At 27.5% G+C, this 20194-nt stretch overlaps 1 protein-coding gene across 13 annotated transcripts in view; it reads left to right on the top strand.

Annotated features, from left to right (window-relative positions):
- LOC129757875 (potassium voltage-gated channel subfamily H member 7-like) overlaps positions 1 to 20194 on the top strand; it is a 505815-nt gene that overhangs the window by 413128 nt on the left and 72493 nt on the right. For all 13 annotated transcript variants that reach the window (XM_055755238.1, XM_055755232.1, XM_055755237.1 and 10 more), the window contains 2 exons: positions 5161 to 5342; positions 16041 to 16061. In XM_055755238.1, coding sequence (XP_055611213.1) covers positions 5161 to 5342; positions 16041 to 16061 — 203 coding nt within the window. The remainder of the gene's footprint in view (positions 1 to 5160; positions 5343 to 16040; positions 16062 to 20194) is intronic.

Genomic DNA, 20194 nt, shown 5'->3' on the forward strand with positions numbered 1-20194 from the left:
TAGTACTACATTTTTAATCATGTTTTTGATTCATTTAGCACTTTTCGTGTTTTGTCGATAGTTTTTGTTTTTTGCCTATTTATGTCTATCATGCTAATATGTCAAAATTGTATTGGTCCTATTAAAGCGAAAACTTTAAGGTTATGTTGTTTCTGTTATTTGTTTGATTTAGGGACATGTGCCAAAATCGGATGTTTCAAAAATCGAATGTTGCCAAAACCGATCGGGGTCTGTATTGTGGTTGCTTTGTGCGATTTTGGATCACTTACAGCATTTCAGAGTAAAGCGAAAATCGACTACTACTCGTTTAGCCCTTTTACCCAATGCCAATATTGTCTGGGTTTCATACGATTATAAGTCATATACAAAATTTTAAAGTTCAGCGGAAACCGCCATATTGAATTTGGATGGCGTCAAATAACGAACTTCGACTTTTACTGGTTCATCTCTTTCAACTAATACCCGTATTGTAAGGGTTTGAGGCGATTTTCAGTCATTTACAGTATTTTCAAGTTGAGTGGTAGCCGCCATCTTGGAATTTAAGATGGCGACGGACAACGAAATTCGACTTCTACTCGTTTATTACTTTCACCTAATAACACGATTAAGAAGGTTTGATGATATTTTCAGTTATTTACAACTTTGAAAATAAAAGCGGAAGCCGCCATCTTGTATTAATGATGGCGTCAAGCAACAAATTTTGTTCCTCCTTTTTGAACCCTTTCACTCAATACTCATATTGTAGAGTTATTCATTCCACTTCCGGTAATTCGAAGTTTTCATAGATTTTTATAATTTTTTATTATTTTAACTCAAAATCAACACACAGGACTTATCAAAAATGTGTAAAAATGGGAATCCCAATTCAAATATGTGCTATCTAATCTGAGCGTGTCCTGTTTTGGCATCTTGATCGAGAACTGTCACTAAGTTTTATGACGGTTTAATAATCAGGCACTGAGTGCTATTATAGAACATGCAAAAGAAAGCTTTGAGCAAACTTCTAAGATTGTGTTTTATTATAGTTTAAACATAGCATTCCTAACCCTTTCTAAATAACTAAAACAGTATGTTTAATGGAAGATTTATGAGCGTTTTCAAAACTATCTGAAAAGAGATGGTTGATTCAAGAATATAAGCATTTTGCATAACCAAAATAAAACCATCATAAAACGAGCTGCACAAAAAGCCATAATAAAACCATAATAAACCATCGAAATGCTAGATAGCTTGATCTGTGTTACTTGGGATATGAACGATCAAAATTTGTATGTTTCTTAGCGGGTGATCCCAAACTTTTGGCCGGCAGTGTAGGTGTATGATTATTCATTTTTAAGTACTTTTACAATAAAAATTTTCGTATTAAATGGTAACTTTAGGAAATTGGTCCTAAGCCCAAAAGTGAGCAAAACTCGCTTTCATGAATGGTTAAAATTTAATAGTCTGGTAGATAAACCTAGTTGATTTGAGCATAAAATAAGCTTTTTATAGGAGAGCCTTCCATTTCTTAAAAAAAACTTAGTCTATATTCAAATCAAACAAACCCAATCTTCCAAACTATTTTGCTAATTCAAAGATTTTAAACTTTGATGAAAATAATTCAAATTAAAAAAAAATGAGTTAAAAAAATCAGATTTTCGGATCAAATTTGCTTGAACCAAATTCAGTTGCATCAAGCAAATTTGTTCCGAAATCTGATTTTTTTATAATTTAATTTTTATGATTGTAGTTTAAAATTCGGTTTTAAAAAACTGCAATATTTAAACATTGCGGACCACATACGAGATATCACGTTTTTTCGCATGCCGCTAGTATACTCCATTGAAAAGCATAATTCAAATGTTATGCATCTGATAATGAAACGTCATTCTACAAATTGTAACACAACACTACCCGTTACTCAAATATATTAAATTAGCATAATTTTTTTCTGAAATACAAAATGCCAAATTTTGGTCTCCTTAATGTGTTAATAATGTTAAACAATACATCGAGAAAATATAGAATTTTGTGCGGATTTTTTATGTGAAGATAAGTTTCTTGTTTCTTTAACAGCAATTATTTTTCAGAAAGAATCAATTCTATAATAAAAATCCTGTGGATCCTGGAAATTGAATTGACAAGCAATCTTAAGTTCATGATCTCTTGAAATCCTCATGATTGTAAAATTTATTATATAGGCTAAATCTTTTGATCTTTGATCTGAATTCACTATTTAATTTATTTATTTTTTTAATCTGTATTGTGAATCTGAATTAAAATAAAGGGTGATACGTTCAAAATTTGGTCAATATCAACTTGACGTATTTCTTTCAATTTTGCATTTAAAAAACCTGAACACCCCTCATACTGAAGGTGAGTGTGTGTGTAGAATGTTGCTCCTATTTTGATTTTTGAATTCACTCTTCAGTTGTCAAAATGTCGTCCAAGGAAGAAGAGCAGCGCATCGAAATTTTGCTCGCGCATCACGAAAATCCGAGCTACTCGCACGCAAAGCTGGCAAAATCGCTAAAAGTTACCAAATCAACCGTTATAAATGTAATTAAAGTGTTTGGGGAACGTTTTTCGACAGCCAGGAAGTCTGGATCGGGGGCAAATCGAAAACCGGAAGCCGCTGAGACAACAAAGAGAGTTGTTGGTAGTTTCAAGCAAAACCCTAACCTCTCTCTCCGAAATGCCGCAAATAAGCTGGGTGTATCGTCTACAACCGTGCATCGAGCCATAAAAGAGCCGGACTATCGACTTACAAGAAGGTAGTGACTCCAAATCGCAATGATAAACAAAATACGACGGCCAAAGCGCGATCCCGGAGACTGGACACGACGATGCTGACGAAGTTTGACTGCGTGTTAATGGACGACGAAACATACGTCAAAGCCGACAACAAGCAGCTTCCGGGACAGAAGTTTTATACGGCAAAAGGAAGGGGAAAGGTAGCAGATATTTTCAAGTACGTGAAACTGTCAAAGTTCGCAAAGAAATATCTGGTTTGACAGGCCATTTGTACCTGTGGCTTGAAAAGCAGCATTTTCATAGCTTCCGGGACTTTCAATCAAGAAATTTACGTGGAAGAGTTTTTGAATAAACGTCTGCTGCCCTTCCTGAAGAAACACGGTTGTTCGGTACTTTTTTGTCCGGATTTGGCATCTTGCCATTACGGTAAAAAGGCCATGGAGTGGTACGCCGCCAACAACGTGCAGGTGGTTCCCGAAAACATGAACCTTCCCAACACGCCAGAGCTCCGCCCAATTGAGAAATACTGGGCTATTGTCAAGCGGAACCTAAAGAAGACCAAAAAACTGCTAAGGACGAGCAGCAGATCAAGGCAAACTGGCTTTCTGCGGCGAAGAAGGTGGACAAGGTGGTTGTACAAAATCTGATGGCAGGGGTTAAGCTTAAGGCCCGGCAATTCGCATTTGGAAAAGCGGAAGCCTAACTGAATATTTTTCCTGAATTTTATACTAATTAAACTTGAAAAAGAAATTTAATTTGATTTTTTAAATAAACGACTTCACCGATTTACACACGTTTTCCCTTGACCAAATTTTGACCGTATCACCCTTTTTGAATTACTTAAGATCTGAATCTGGGTTTCAATTTTGCATTTCCATTTTGGAGCTTTCAATATTTAAATTTTGTGTAATAAATTAGTTCAAGAACTTAAAAATTGAATATACAACCAAATTTTTCTGTTTTTCATATTTGGAAAGCTATATTCAAAATTTTGAAAACGCATATGACCTCGAATAACTTGATTCAAGTTGGAAATGAAATGCAAAACCAATTTTAAACCTGAATTTCAAAGCAGCTTTTAATTTTTAATTTCTTATGGTTATTAGAACTGAAAATCAACAATCCTGAACTGAATACAGAATCCGAAATACGAAAATAGGAATACAATTTTGGTTATGGAAATCATGCAATCAGAACCTCCAAAATGGGTTTAATTTAATTTAAAATTTAATATTCAGACCTGAATTGGTTCTGTCATAATTATTTTCAGGAGTTTTAATAAAGACGTAGATTTTCTATGGCCCACGCTCAGCTGTTCTTGATACGAATGACAATGAAAATAACGTGAAAAAATCACAACAATTACATGAAGAAATTTTAACATATGTAGGTAAACTACGTTTGCTGAATTTTTTCTTACAAGTGCATTTTATCATACTGTTGTATTTAAGGAAAGAGAACTTGGAACATTCAAACGGGTGTGAAAGATGTAGTAATATGCGAGTGTTGAAGATCAAGTTGCTTCGACAGCTTTTATCGTTTTATTTATTCGATGAATACCTATTTATGTATGCATACTTCCACGAAATAACTTCAAAGCAAAAGAAAATAAGGATTATGATCACTCTTCAAGAGAATGAAGGCAAAGCACCCGTTCTCCTATCTTCCGCCATAAAATATCTTTACAGATTCCTACATATTTTAACCAGCTACTTGTTGGCTTCCGTAGGAGGATTTCTTTTCTGTAAAATGTACTGCCTTCCTTCTTGTAGAGAGATTTCCTGGCAGGTAGGTCAACAAGTACTAAGAAAGGCTTATAAAGCACTCCCGTTCGAGAAGTCAACTAGTAAATAGCTAGAGGAATATTTGTCTGTAGGTAAATATTTTTCGTGGAATTAAACTAGAAACGGCACTATATGCCTAGTTATTGATCCAAATGGTGAAAATTGCAACGACACAACACCAGTTGATGGCAATCATGTTGTCATGACATGCAAAAACTGTGACAAGGATCCGCTCATGTTGTGTTTTCAACATTTATTTGTGACCACTGACAGTTAACATAAATTTTCTCTCTGCACTCTGTGGGTAGTTGCGACGTAATGATTATTTTATGCACTGTTAAAGGTGCTTAAAGTGTATTTACCTCTTGCTCGATTGCTGGTAGCTGGCATCCATTCATTGTTGGGTGGGATTCCCGTTTGTGGGTGGACTTTTCTTTCATGGAGTGGGGGCGCGATTCAGCGCACTTTTATGGGGTGTTGAGGGCTTTATTTTATTGTGTCTTAACTGTTCCCTCGGCGACCATTTTTCGATTTTATGCAGCCGGGTTTCTGCCACCGTTGTTCGTGACCCAATCAGGTATCACATTGGACTCACCTTTATCTTTTTCTTTATTCTCTTTATCTTTTTCTTCCCTTCCAACAGTTGATGTAACATTTGTCATAGATATATTAATTAATTTTCGAACGACGTTCGTCAACGGTCAGGACGAGGTAGTCTCGCATCCTGGCCGGATAGCGGTGCATTATCTGAGCGGCTGGTTTCTGATCGACCTGGTGGCAGCCATCCCATTTGATCTGCTCCTGGTCGGAAGTGATACGGACGAGGTAAGTACGACTGGGAAGGTTCACGATTTTTAACGGAAGTTTAAACCAAGGTAAACTGAATTAATTAAACACTTAAGCTGCATTTCTCAAAAGCTTCTTTGTTAAAAAAGCACATTTCAAATTTTTTTCACAACTTTGCGAAAAATTCCAATCTATGCTTAGTAATTGAATTCAATTCATTCTCCTTGTGATGATTTTTTTTAGGCGGAAAATCATGAGCTTGGACCCAGAATCTTCGAAATACAAAAGATTTCGATATTAAATTTCACCAAGATAATTCCACACGATAATTTTACAAATATTAGAAATTTAAAAAACTTAGAAAAAGAAGAAAAAACAAAAAAAAACAAAAAAAATGACAATAGAAGAGAGGTATAAATTTCGAAAATAAAACACTAAAATGAAAAGATCAAAATTGAAAAAAAAAAAATTGAACAAAGTTGAACAAAAAAAAGCAATAATGAAATCAAAACGCGACGTCACGAGCGGAAACAAATATAAAACTAAAAATATAACAAAAAAATATAAATGAGACGAAAACATGGAAATAAATCAAAGCATAAAAGGTACAATCAAACAAAACTGGAACAATAATTTCAAGAATAAAACGAAAATTAAGCGAAACTGTTGCTAGAATGATACAAAAGAAGTTAAATATGAGATAAGAATAAAACAAAATAGGTATAAATAAGGCAAAACTGACACAAAATGACAATGAGTTTGACCAAAGGAAACAAAATGGAACAATATGCAGCAGAACTTGTAAAAAAAACAAAATAAGACAATGGGAAAAATACGAGACAAAATACGTCAAAAATAAGACAAAAATTAAACACATATGAGACAAAAAAACTAAATTGAGAGAAAAAAGAAACAAAAGTGAGACAAAAAAAAGACAAAAATGAGACTAACATGGGAAAAAATGAGAAAAAATTGAACAAATAATGATAAAAATGATGCAGAAATGGGAAAAATAAACAAAAATAAACAAAAATGAGCCGAAAATAAGCCAAAAATAAGTCAATACAAGACAAAAATTAAAAAAAAAAATTGAAACCAAAACGAGACAAAATAAGACGAAAATTCGAAAAAATAAAACAAAAATGACCCAAAAATAAAACAAAACTGAGACGAATAAGGAAAAAACAAATAAAAAATAAGTAAAAAATCAGACAAAAATGAGCTAAAAATGAAATGAATAATAAGACAAAAATAAAACAAAACTGAGACAAAAATGAGACATCAATAAGAAAAATACGAGACAAAAATGAGACAAAACTCAGTCTAAAATGGAAAAAAATGAGACAAAAATGAGACAAATATGAGACAAAAATCAGACAAAAATGAAAAAAATGAAACAAAAAAGAGACAAAAATGAGGCGAAAATGAGGCAAAAATGAGAAAAAATAAGACAAAAATGAATCAAAAAGGGGACAAAAATGAGACAAAAATGAGACGAAAATGAGACAAAAATGAGACAAAAGTGTAACAAAAATGAGAAAAAGATGAGGCAAAAATGAGACAGAAATGAGACAAAAATAATACAAAATAGAGACACAAACAAGACAAAAGTTTGAAAAGAATGAGACCAAAATGAGACAAAAATGTGAAAAAAATGAAACCAAAATGAGGCAAATATAAGACAAATAGAAGACAAAAATGAAACAAAAATGAGACAAAAATGAAGCAAAAATAAGACAAAAATGAAGCAAAAGTGAGCAAAAATAAGACAAAACAATACAAAAATGAGACAAAATGAGACAAAAATGTGACATAAATGAAACAAAAATAAGACGAAAATGAGAAAAAATGAGACAAAAATAAGACAAAGAATGACACAAAAATGTGACAAAAATGAAACAAAAATGAGACAAAAATAAGACAAATATCAGACAAAAATGAAACAAATATAAGAAAAAAATTTAAAAAAAATGAGACAAAAATGAAAAAAAAATTAAGACAAAAATGATACAAAAATGAGACGAAAATCAGACAAAAATGAGACAAAAAAACAGAAACTAGACAAAAATGAGACACAAACGAGACAAAAATGAGAAAAAATAAGACAAAAATGAGACAAAAATGTGACAAAAATGACAAAAATAAGAAAAATGCAAGACAAAAATGAAACAAAAATGAGTAAAAAGTTAGACAAAACTAAAATGAGACAAAAATGAGACAAAAATGAGACAAAAATGAGACAAAAATGAGACGAAAATGAGACAAAAATGAGACAAAAATGAGACAAAAATGAGACAAAAATGAGACAAAAATGAGACAAAAATAAGACAAAAATGAAACAAAAATGAGACAAAAATAAGCCAAAAATTAGACAAAAATAAATAAGATAAAAAACTCTACAAATCGACGAACATGAAAAAAAAGAGACAAACATGAAACTAAAACGAGAAAAGGATGACAGAACTATGAAAAAAAGAGAAAAAAAAAGAAAAAATGAAACAAAAACGAGACCAAAATATGACAAAAATTAGATAAAAATGAAACAACTATGAGACGAAAAAAAATACAAAAAAATGTGACAAAATTGAAACAAATATAAGATAAAAGAATGACAAAAATGACAAAAATGTAACAAAAATAAGACAAAATTGAGACAAAAAAATAGACAAAACGAAGAAATAAAAGACAAAAATAAGACAAAAATGAAAAAAATTAGAAAAAAAACAAAACTAAGGCAGAAATGGGAAAAAATAAATAAATTTAGACAAAAACAAAACAAAAATAAGTCAGAAACAAGACATAAATAAAACACTTATGCAAAAAAAAGTATTACAAAAACGAGAAAAATAATTTGAAAAAAATTCGAAAAAAATAGAAAAATAAAAAAAATAAAACCAATTTAAGACGAGAATAATAAAAAAATTAAAAAAAAAACAAAAAAAAAAGAACTGAGAGAAAAAACAAACTCAAATGAGACCAAAATGAGACAAAACTATGACAACAGTAAGCCAAAAAAAAAGATAAAAATGAGACAAAAATCAGATAAAAATCAGACAAAAACTAAACGAAACAGAAACAAAAAAAGACATAAATGAGATATAAATGTGACAAAACGAGACGAAAATGAGAAAAAAGAATGAGACAAAAATAAGACAAATGTGACACAAATGAGAAAAAATAAAACAAAACCGAGAAAAAAATGAGACAAAAATGAAACAAAAATGAGACAAAATTAAGACAAAAAAAAGACAAAAATGAAACAAAATGACAAAAATGACAAAAATGACAAAATTGACAAAATTGACAAAATTGACAAAATTGACAAAATTGACAAAATTGACAAAATTGACAAAATTGACAAAATTGACAAAATTGACAAAATTGACAAAATTGACAAAATTGACAAAATTGACAAAATTGACAAAATTGACAAAATTGACAAAATTGACAAAATTGACAAAATTGACAAAATTGACAAAATTGACAAAATTGACAAAATTGACAAAATTGACCAAATTGACAAAATTGACAAAATTGACAAAATTGACAAAATTGACAAAATTGACAAAATTGACAAAATTGACAAAATTGACAAAATTGACAAAATTGACAAAATGGACAAAATTGACAAAATTGACAAAATTGACAAAATTGACAAAATTGACAGAATTGACAAAATTGACAAAATTGACAAAATTGACAAAATTGACAAAATTGACAAAATTGACAAAATTGACAAAATTGACAAAATTGACAAAATTGACAAAATTGACAAAATTGACAAAATTGACAAAATTGACAAAATTGACAAAATTGACAAAATTGACAAAATTGACAAAATTGACAAAATTGACAAAATTGACAAAATTGACAAAATTGACAAAATTGACAAAATTGACAAAATTGACAAAATTGACAAAATTGACAAAATTGACAAAATTGACAAAATTGACAAAATTGACAAAATTGACAAAATTGACAAAATTGACAAAATTGACAAAATTGACAAAATTGACAAAATTGACAAAATTGACAAAATTGACAAAATTGACAAAATTGACAAAATTGACAAAATTGACAAAATTGACAAAATTGACAAAATTGACAAAATTGACAAAATTGACAAAATTGACAAAATTGACAAAATTGACAAAATTGACAAAATTGACAAAATTGACAAAATTGACAAAATTGACAAAATTGACAAAATTGACCAAATTGACAAAATTGACAAAATTGACAAAATTGACAAAATTGACAAAATTGACAAAATTGACAAAATTGACAAAATTGACAAAATTGACAAAATTGACAAAATTGACAAAATTGACAAAATTGACAAATTTTACAAAATTGACAAAATTGACAAAATTGACAAAATTGACGAAATTGACAAAATTGACAAAATTGACAAAATTGACAAAATTGACAAAATTGACAAAATTGACAGAATTGACAAACTTGACAAAATTGACAAAATTGACAAAATTGACAAAATTGACAAAATTGACAAAATTGACAAAATTGACAAAATTGACAAAATTGACAAAATTGACAAAATTGACAAAATTGACAAAATTGACAAAATTGACAAAATTGACAAAATTGACAAAATTGACAAAATTGACAAAATTGACAAAATTGACAAAATTGACAAAATTGACAAAATTGACAAAATTGACAAAATTGACAAAATTGACAAAATTGACAAAATTGACAAAATTGACAAAATTGACAAAATTGACAAAATTGACAAAATTGACAAAATTGACAAAATTGACAAAATTGACAAAATTGACAAAATTGACAAAATTGACAAAATTGACAAAATTGACAAAATTGACAAAATTGACAAAATTGACAAAATTGACAAAATTGACAAAATTGACAAAATTGACAAAATTGACAAAATTGACAAAATTGACAAAATTGACAAAATTGACAAAATTGACAAAATTGACAAAATTGACAAAATTGACAAAATTGACAAAATTGACAAAATTGACAAAATTGACAAAATTGACAAAATTGACAAAATTGACAAAATTGACAAAATTGACAAAATTGACAAAATTGACAAAATTGACAAAATTGACAAAATTGACAAAATTGACAAAATTGACAAAATTGACAAAATTGACAAAATTGACAAAATTGACAAAATTGACAAAATTAACAAAATTGACAAAATTGACAAAATTGACAAAATTGACAAAATTGACAAAATTGACAAAATTGACAAAATTGACAAAATTGACAAAATTGACAAAATTGACAAAATTGACAAAATTGACAAAATTGACAAAATTGACAAAATTGACAAAATTGACAAAATTGACAAAATTGACAAAATTGACAAAATTGACAAAATTGACAAAATTGACAAAATTGACAAAATTGACAAAATTGACAAAATTGACAAAATTGACAAAATTGACAAAATTGACAAAATTGACAAAATTGACAAAATTGACAAAATTGACAAAATTGACAAAATTGACAAAATTGACAAAATTGACAAAATTGACAAAATTGACAAAATTGACAAAATTGACAAAATTGACAAAATTGACAAAATTGACAAAATTGACAAAATTGACAAAATTGACAAAATTGACAAAATTGACAAAATTGACAAAATTGACAAAATTGACAAAATTGACAAAATTGACAAAATTGACAAAATTGACAAAATTGACAAAATTGACAAAATTGACAAAATTGACAAAATTGACAAAATTGACAAAATTGACAAAATTGACAAAATTGACATTGACAAAATTGACAAAATTGACAACATTGACAAAATTGACAAAATTGACAAAATTGACAAAATTGACAAAATTGACAAAATTGACAAAATTGACAAAATTGACAAAATTGACAAAATTGACAAAATTGACAAAATTGACAAAATTGACAAAATTGACAAAACTGACAAAAATGACAAAAATGACAAAAATGACAAAAATTACAAAAATTACAAAAATTACAAAAATTACATAAATGACAAAAATGACAAAAATTACAAAAATTACAAAAATTACAAAAATTACAAAAATTACAAAAACTACAATTGACAAAATTGACAAAATTGACAAAATTGACAAAATTGACAAAATTGACAAAATTGACAAAATTGACAAAATTGACAAAATTGACAAAATTGACAAAATTGACAAAATTGACAAAATTGACAAAATTGACAAAATTGACAAAATTGACAAAATTGACAAAATTGACAAAATTGACAAAATTGACAAAATTGACAAAATTGACAAAATTGACAAAATTGACAAAATTGACAAAATTGACAAAATTGACAAAATTGACAAAATTGACAGAATTGACAAAATTGACAAAATTGACAAAATTGACAAAATTGACAAAATTAACAAAATTGACAAAATTGACAAAATTGACAAAATTGACAAAATTGACAAAATTGACAAAATTGACAAAATTGACAAAATTGACAAAATTGACAAAATTGACAAAATTGACAAAATTGACAAAATTGACAAAATTGACAAAATTGACAAAATTGACAAAATTGACAAAATTGACAAAATTGACAAAATTGACAAAATTGACAAAATTGACAAAATTGACAAAATTGACAAAATTGACAAAATTGACAAAATTGACCAAATTGACAAAATTGACAAAATTGACAAAATTGACAAAATTGACAAAATTGACAAAATTGACAAAATTGACAAAATTGACAAAATTGACAAAATTGACAAAATTGACAAAATTGACAAAATTGACAAAATTGACAAAATTGACAAAATTGACAAAATTGACAAAATTGACAAAATTGACAAAATTGACAAAATTGACAAAATTGACAAAATTGACAAAATTGACAAAATTGACAAAATTGACAAAATTGACAAAATTGACAAAATTGACAAAATTGACAAAATTGACAAAATTGACAAAATTGACAAAATTGACAAAATTGACAAAATTGACAAAATTGACAAAATTGACAAAATTGACAAAATTGACAAAATTGACAAAATTGACAAAATTGACAAAATTGACAAAATTGACAAAATTGACAAAATTGACAAAATTGACAAAATTGACAAAATTGACAAAATTGACAAAATTGACAAAATTGACAAAATTGACAAAATTGACAAAATTGACAAAATTGACAAAATTGACAAAATTGACAAAATTGACAAAATTGACAAAATTGACAAAATTGACAAAATTGACAAAATTGACAAAATTGACAAAATTGACAAAATTGACAAAATTGATAAAATTGACAAAATTGATAAAATTGACAATATTGACAATATTGACAAAATTGACAAAATTGACAAAATTGACAAAATTGACAAAATTGACAAAATTGATAAAATTGACAAAATTGACAAAATTGACAAAATTGACAAAATTGACAAAATTGACAAAATTGACAAAATTGACAAAATTGACAAAATTGACAAAATTGACAAAATTGACAAAATTGACAAAATTGACAAAATTGACAAAATTGACAAAATTGACAAAATTGACAAAATTGACAAAATTGACAAAATTGACAAAATTGACAAAATTGACAAAATTGACAAAATTGACAAAATTGACAAAATTGACAAAATTGACAAAATTGACAAAATTGACAAAATTGACAAAATTGACAAAATTGACAAAATTGACAAAATTGACAAAATTGACAAAATTGACAAAATTGACAAAATTGACAAAATTGACAAAATTGACAAAATTGACAAAATTGACAAAATTGACAAAATTGACAAAATTGACAAAATTGACAAAATTGACAAAATTGACAAAATTGACAAAATTGACAAAATTGACAAAATTGACAAAATTGACAAAATTGACAAAATTGACAAAATTGACAAAATTGACAAAATTGACAAAATTGACAAAATTGACAAAATTGACAAAATTTACAAAATTGACAAAATTGACAAAATTGACAAAATTGACAAAATTGACAAAATTGACAAAATTGACAAAATTGACAAAATTGACAAAATTGACAAAATTGACAAAATTGACAAAATTGACAAAATTGACAAAATTGACAAAATTGACAAAATTGACAAAATTGATAAAATTGATAAAATTGACAAAATTGACAAAATTGACAAAATTGACAAAATTGACAAAATTGACAAAATTGACAAAATTGACAAAATTGACAAAATTGACAAAATTGACAAAATTGACAAAATTGACAAAATTGACAAAATTGACAAAATTGACAAAATTGACAAAATTGACAAAATTGACAAAATTGACAAAATTGACAAAATTGACAAAATTGACAAAATTGACAAAATTGACAAAATTGACAAAATTGACAAAATTGACAAAATTGACAAAATTGACAAAATTGACAAAATTGACAAAATTGACAAAATTGACAAAATTGACAAAATTGACAAAATTGACAAAATTGACAAAATTGACAAAATTGACAAAATTGACAAAATTGACAAAATTGACAAAATTGACAAAATTGACAAAATTGACAAAATTGACAAAATTGACAAAATTGACAAAATTGACAAAATTGACAAAATTGACAAAATTGACAAAATTGACAAAATTGACAAAATTGTCAAAATTGACAAAATTGACAAAATTGACAAAATTGACAAAATTGACAAAATTGACAAAATTGACAAAATTGACAAAATTGACAAAATTGACAAAATTGACAAAATTGACAAAATTGACAAAATTGACAAAATTGACAAAATTGACATTGACAAAATTGACAAAATTGACAACATTGACAAAATTGAAAAAATTGACAAAATTGACAAAATTGACAAAATTGACAAAATTGACAAAATTGACAAAATTGACAAAATTGACAAAATTGACAAAACTGACAAAAATGACAAAAATGACAAAAATGACAAAAATTACAAAAATTACAAAAATTACAAAAATTACATAAATGACAAAAATGACAAAAATGACAAAAATTACAAAAATTACAAAAATTACAAAAACTACAATTGACAAAATTGACAAAATTGACAAAATTGACAACATTGACAAAATTGACAAAATTGACAAAATCGACAAAATTGACAAAATTGACAAAATTGACAAAATTGACAAAATTGACAAAATTACAAAATTGACAAAATTGACAAAATTGACAAAATTGACAAAATTGACAAAACTGACAAAAATGACAAAAATGACAAAAATGACAAAAATTACAAAAATTACAAAAATTACAAAAATTACATAAATGACAAAAATGACAAAAATGACAAAAATGACAAAAATTACAAAAATTACAAAAATTACAAAAACTACAAAAAATACAAAAATAACAAATATTACAAATATTACAAAAAAGACAAAAATTACAAAAATTACAAAAATTACAAAAATTACAAAAATTACAAAAATTACAAAAATTACAAAAATTACAAAAATTACAAAAATTACAAAAATTACAAAAATTACAAAAATTACAAAAATTACAAAAATTACAAAAATTACAAAAATTACAAAAATTACAAAAATTACAAAAATTACAAAAATTACAAAAATTACAAAAATTACAATTATTACAAAAATTACAAAAATTACAAAAATTACAAAAATTACAAAAACTACAAAAATTACAAAAATTACAAAAATTACAAAAATTACAAAAATTACAAAAATTACAAAAATTACTAAAATTACAAAAATTACAAAAATTACAAAAATTACAAAAATTACGAAAATTACAAAAATTACAAAAATTACAAAAATTACAAAAATTAAAAAAATTACAAAAATTACAAAATTACAAAAATTATAAAACTAACAAAAATCACAAAAATAACAAATATTACAAAAATTACTAAAATTACAAAAATTACAAAAATTACAAAAATTACAAAAATTACAAAAATTACATAATTGACAAAAATAACTAAAATTACAAAAATTACAAAAATTACAAAAATTACAAAAATTACAAAAATTACAAAAAATACAAAAATTACAAAAATTACAAAAATGACAAAAATGACAAAAATGACAAAAATGACAAAAATGACAAAAATGACAAAAATGACAAAAATGACAAAAATGACAAAAATGACAAAAATGACAAAAATGACAAAAATGACAAAAATGACAAAAATGACAAAAATGACAAAAATGACAAAAATGACAAAAATGACAAAAATGACAAAAATGACAAAAATGACAAAAATAACAAAAATGACAAAAATGACAAAAATGACAAAAATGACAAAAATGACAAAAATGACAAAAATAACAAAAATGACAAAAATGACAAAAATGACAAAAATGACAAAAATGACAAAAATTACAAAAATTACAAAAATTACAAAAAATGACAAAAATTAGAAATATTACAAAAACATGCTCCAACATAATTAAAAAATCAGTTTCTTATACATCAAATGTCAAAATTTTTATTACTCACTTGACAAAACTACAAAAATGGAAACCAATAGCAAAAAAAGCTCAATTAGTTAATTGAAGAACTTTTTTTCGTTCCCAAATAACCTTGAAAGTTTCTACTAAAGAAAAATAGTCAGATTTGTTTTTTTTTCTTTTCTGGTGGAATTTTTCTTTTCTGTACACATGTTCAACATTGCTTTAATCTTGAGACATATTTTTCAAGTAATTTCAAAGCTAAGGAAATCGTACTAACAATTTCGGTTGCATCTTTTTTTTTCAATTTATTTCTTGCAGCTTGGCTTGGACAAAGATGAGGTATGGTCTTACATTTTCCCAATTTATACACACATACACAAACACCTTTCGACTGCTATATGGCGCAAACCAACAACTTTTTGTAACGTTTCTTTTATCCATCCTGATGAGTATGTATTGTTACGATGATCAGTTGTTTTTTTTTAAACAGTTTCAACCAAAGCAGATCGATGCTATTTTATGCCTTTTGAAAAATCACGTAGGCAATCGTTGAAAGAATTTTAGGTTCGTCTCAGTTGGTGGCATTTCGTTTTAAGTTTTGTTTGGTTTTGTTTTGTTTTTTGCAATCCAAGCAGATTTTTTTTTCATTTTTACATTATTCGATAACCTCACTTTCCTGTTACACTTGTTGAAAGTTGCAAAGCACCGTTTAAACGAAGGCAAATTTGATTGATTTTTTTTTAGTTTTGGGTTTTCAAGATCAATTAAAATATTGGAACACAGTTGTTTGAGCAGAAAAAAAGCCTGTATAGTGAGATGATTTTTTTTACAACAAAAAACCATCAAAACTCGATGAAACCGTTAAGAGCGCCATTGGTTTTTGGTGTTTGATTTCCTTTTATTGCAATGGTGAGCTTGAAGTGCTTCCATCTGCTATTTGTGTACCGTTTTTTTTGTGCGATTGAGTTTTAAAATGTGAGTGAGCTGGAAATAAAAAAAAACCGTTCGAACAAACGGGTAAAGACCCACTTGAACGAAACTCGTACCTTGTAGGACGATAGCCACCAAAAGCTGTTTTTTTTTTTTATTTTTCAAATTGATTGCTTTACCTCTATGCTGTTCCGTATGTACAACAGAAAACTATCGCTTTTCGTATTTTTAAGCTTCTGATGTGCGTGTTTATTTTTAGTTTCGTTGTAGTTTTGTGCTCAAATATCACGATGAATTCAAACGAAAACCTGAACAAATGCCAAATATTTGCTAAGCCTTTGTGATGTCAGGGAAGAGAAATACGAATGAAAATGCGTTGCTCAAAAACTCAGCACTATTTTTCCAACCGTTTGACTCAAATCTTTTATTTGATTTTCACAAAAATTTTGATGCTTTACTATGTGTAATCAATGAGAAATCGATCCTTAATATTACCTAAGATAGAATAATTTAAAGACCTAAGATAGAATAATTTAAAAACCACTCGTAGGTGATTTTTCTCCAGAAGTTGAACTTCAAATGCCAATGAATAAAGCTGTTGATTTAATGTACATTCAAAGAAGAGGCTTTAAATTCTCTAGTAGTCTTTCTATAAATTATTATGCAATAAATAAAAATCACCTACCATATGAGCGCTTTATGCTCTTCAATATTTATCTCCTTAGCTAGTTTTCTGATTGAAAGACCACTCACAGTCCGTTTTCTTTGCCTGGAAGTAAGACCACGCATTTTCAGATTTCTTCGCGAAAAAACGACTAAAATGACAATCCATACTTCAATTGGATGCAAACAACAATACAAAGCCAAAATTTGGTTGAAAACTTCACGATTTTTGAAATGACGGTTATTTTATAGTGTATTTGTAATTATCGGATCAGTCTATACATCTTTTGAAGACACAATGGATAACTTCTCACACATCCTTAAATCACCATGACAGAGATTCGAAGTCAAGACCGTTGTTGGCTTGAAAACTTTAACGACATCCGCGATATTTTTTTGAATCCCCGTAAATTTTGGAATATTACAGCTTCTTTTATGTATCAAACTAAATACGTGGCAGCTCTATTTGATTCTATCAGCTTTACGCTTAATTTTGTTTTAAATTTCACTTTTTATTTCGGCTTGCACCCACACACAGTTGTTGCTTCCAACTTAAATTTTTACTTGTAATAAAATGGAACCACTTCAAGCAGACCTGCAATATTCCAAATTTTATTTTTAAGTGAAATATTTTTATATCAAAAGATGCTGTAATGTAACAATGTAGATTTTTTTATAAACTTATTTGTTGAATTCTGGTAAAAATTGATAGTTATTCCATTATTTAAAACAGGTACCTATAAAATGTCTTATTCATAAAAAAAATCATATCGAGCGAATCCAAATCACTAATCTAAATATAAATGAGATATTCTATTATTGTAATATAACAACATAGCACACAACACCCACCACCACAAAACACCAAAAAAAAAAATCCTAGTGTGAATCAAAATGATCACAAAAATAATCACCCAAACCATAATAAATTCCATCACCAAACATTCTATACCTACTAGGAATAAATTCGAAAAGCAATTCCAGAAGTGCATGTCAAAATAACCAATTGTTGCAGGTGTTGATTACTGGCAGAATTTCTGGAAAGTTAATTTACAAATTATTACTACAGATCGGCAATTCCAATGAACAGAAAAGTATTGTTATGCATGCTTGTTTGTATCGATTCGATCAAAAGCTGTAACGAGCTCTGTGGCAGTACAAATTGAATGAAAACATTTCACCGGAAACTTCTGCCTACGATTTCCGGTCCAGTTCCGGACTTGTGGGTTGGGATCATAAAGTTACTCTTAGAGGAATTTTAAACCTGAAGATAAAAAAGTGCATTTCAAACGAAGATTTACTTTATTGAATAAAGTTTCTTTTGAAAATTAGAAAACTCATATGGTTTGGAGTGCTGCAATTTTTTATTGAAAAAAAATTATCAAACATTTATAGTTATGCGAATTTAAATATGAAAAAAAAGAGTTTTCGAAGATTTCAATAACTCATATTCAATAACTCAATGTGCTCAAAAGTATTAGAAGAAAAATTTTAATATTTAAAATATTTCATAATGAATTTATATTTCAACTCAGAGTAGGCGTTTTTTTTTATTAAAAGCAATCTTTATTTGAAAAAAAAAATTGTTTCAAATTCAGTACAATCACAGTTGGCGTTTTATTCATGAGCATTTTGTTTTTCTCAATATATTTAAAAAAATGTAAAGCTGTCTCTGAATTTTGAAAACAATTAATTGGGTACAGTTGCATTCAAAATATAATGATATCGCGAAAAGCTGTACACTCTCTATCAACTTTGAAAAGTTACCATTTCTCGCTCAGTTGATATATTTTCATCAAATTTTCACACAATTTTGTTCAATTATCCAACAAACTCTCTACGAAATTTTAAATCTTTACAATTACTGGAAACAAAGATACAAAAAAAGGGAAAATTTTTTCACTAGATCTTATACTACATCAAACATTTTTACATCTTTGGACCAAGTTTCAAAATTTTTCAATGAAAATTGTAAAAGATACAGCGAATTTTGTGAAGCAATTCCAAATTTCCCTTTTTTTACGGGAATAGCTGTACCTTTGTTTCCAGTAATTGTAAAGATTTCAAATTTTTGTAGAACGTTAGTTGAATAGTTGAAATACATTATGTGAAAATTTTATGAAAAAATATCAACCGAGAGAGAATTTGCCACTTTTCAAAGTTGGAAGAGAGTGCGTAACTTCTCACAATTTTATTCTTTTTTGAACGCATGCATGTAGCTTATCAAGCTTTGATGAAATTTCAATTGTGAAAGAACTTCAATTTTTGGAAACATACAAGGAGTAAAAAGTATAGTAATTCCAATAATAATTCACTTATGTTCAATCATATTTCAGATTAAATCTCGACCAACTGTGAATAATAAACTTTCAACAATATCTTAGATTATCTGATTGAGTTTGTGCATTCAACCATACCTATAATCGATTCAACTATACTTCAATGATTTATTTTATGCATTCAACAATCTATTATTTCAACTATAGTTCTATGATTGATGTTCAGCATTCAAAAATAAGTATAGTAGATTTAACTATAGTAGAATGATTGATTCAACAAATTTGTAAATTGACCTTATTTTTATGCTGTCATAAAATCAACATTTATGGTTGAAGTAAATTTTTTTTGAGTTCTTTTTCTTGATTGCCCGGTTTAATTCGGGTTTGTCCGGATATTTGATACAAAATTTGGAAACAGTCCGACCCGGCCCGGTTGCCCGAATTTTATTGAAAAATGCCCGGATTTATCCACTTTATTTGGCAAAAAAAAAACAAACGCCTCAAAATCGAAAATGTTTGTGCAAGTTTTATAATAATCATTTTCAAGGTTTCCGTCAATCCGGCGATAGGTTTTGATTATAATTTTAAAAAAAAATTCTT

This window comes from Uranotaenia lowii, chromosome 3, assembly GCF_029784155.1.
Source record: "Uranotaenia lowii strain MFRU-FL chromosome 3, ASM2978415v1, whole genome shotgun sequence".
NCBI classification, from domain to species: domain Eukaryota; kingdom Metazoa; phylum Arthropoda; class Insecta; order Diptera; family Culicidae; genus Uranotaenia; species Uranotaenia lowii.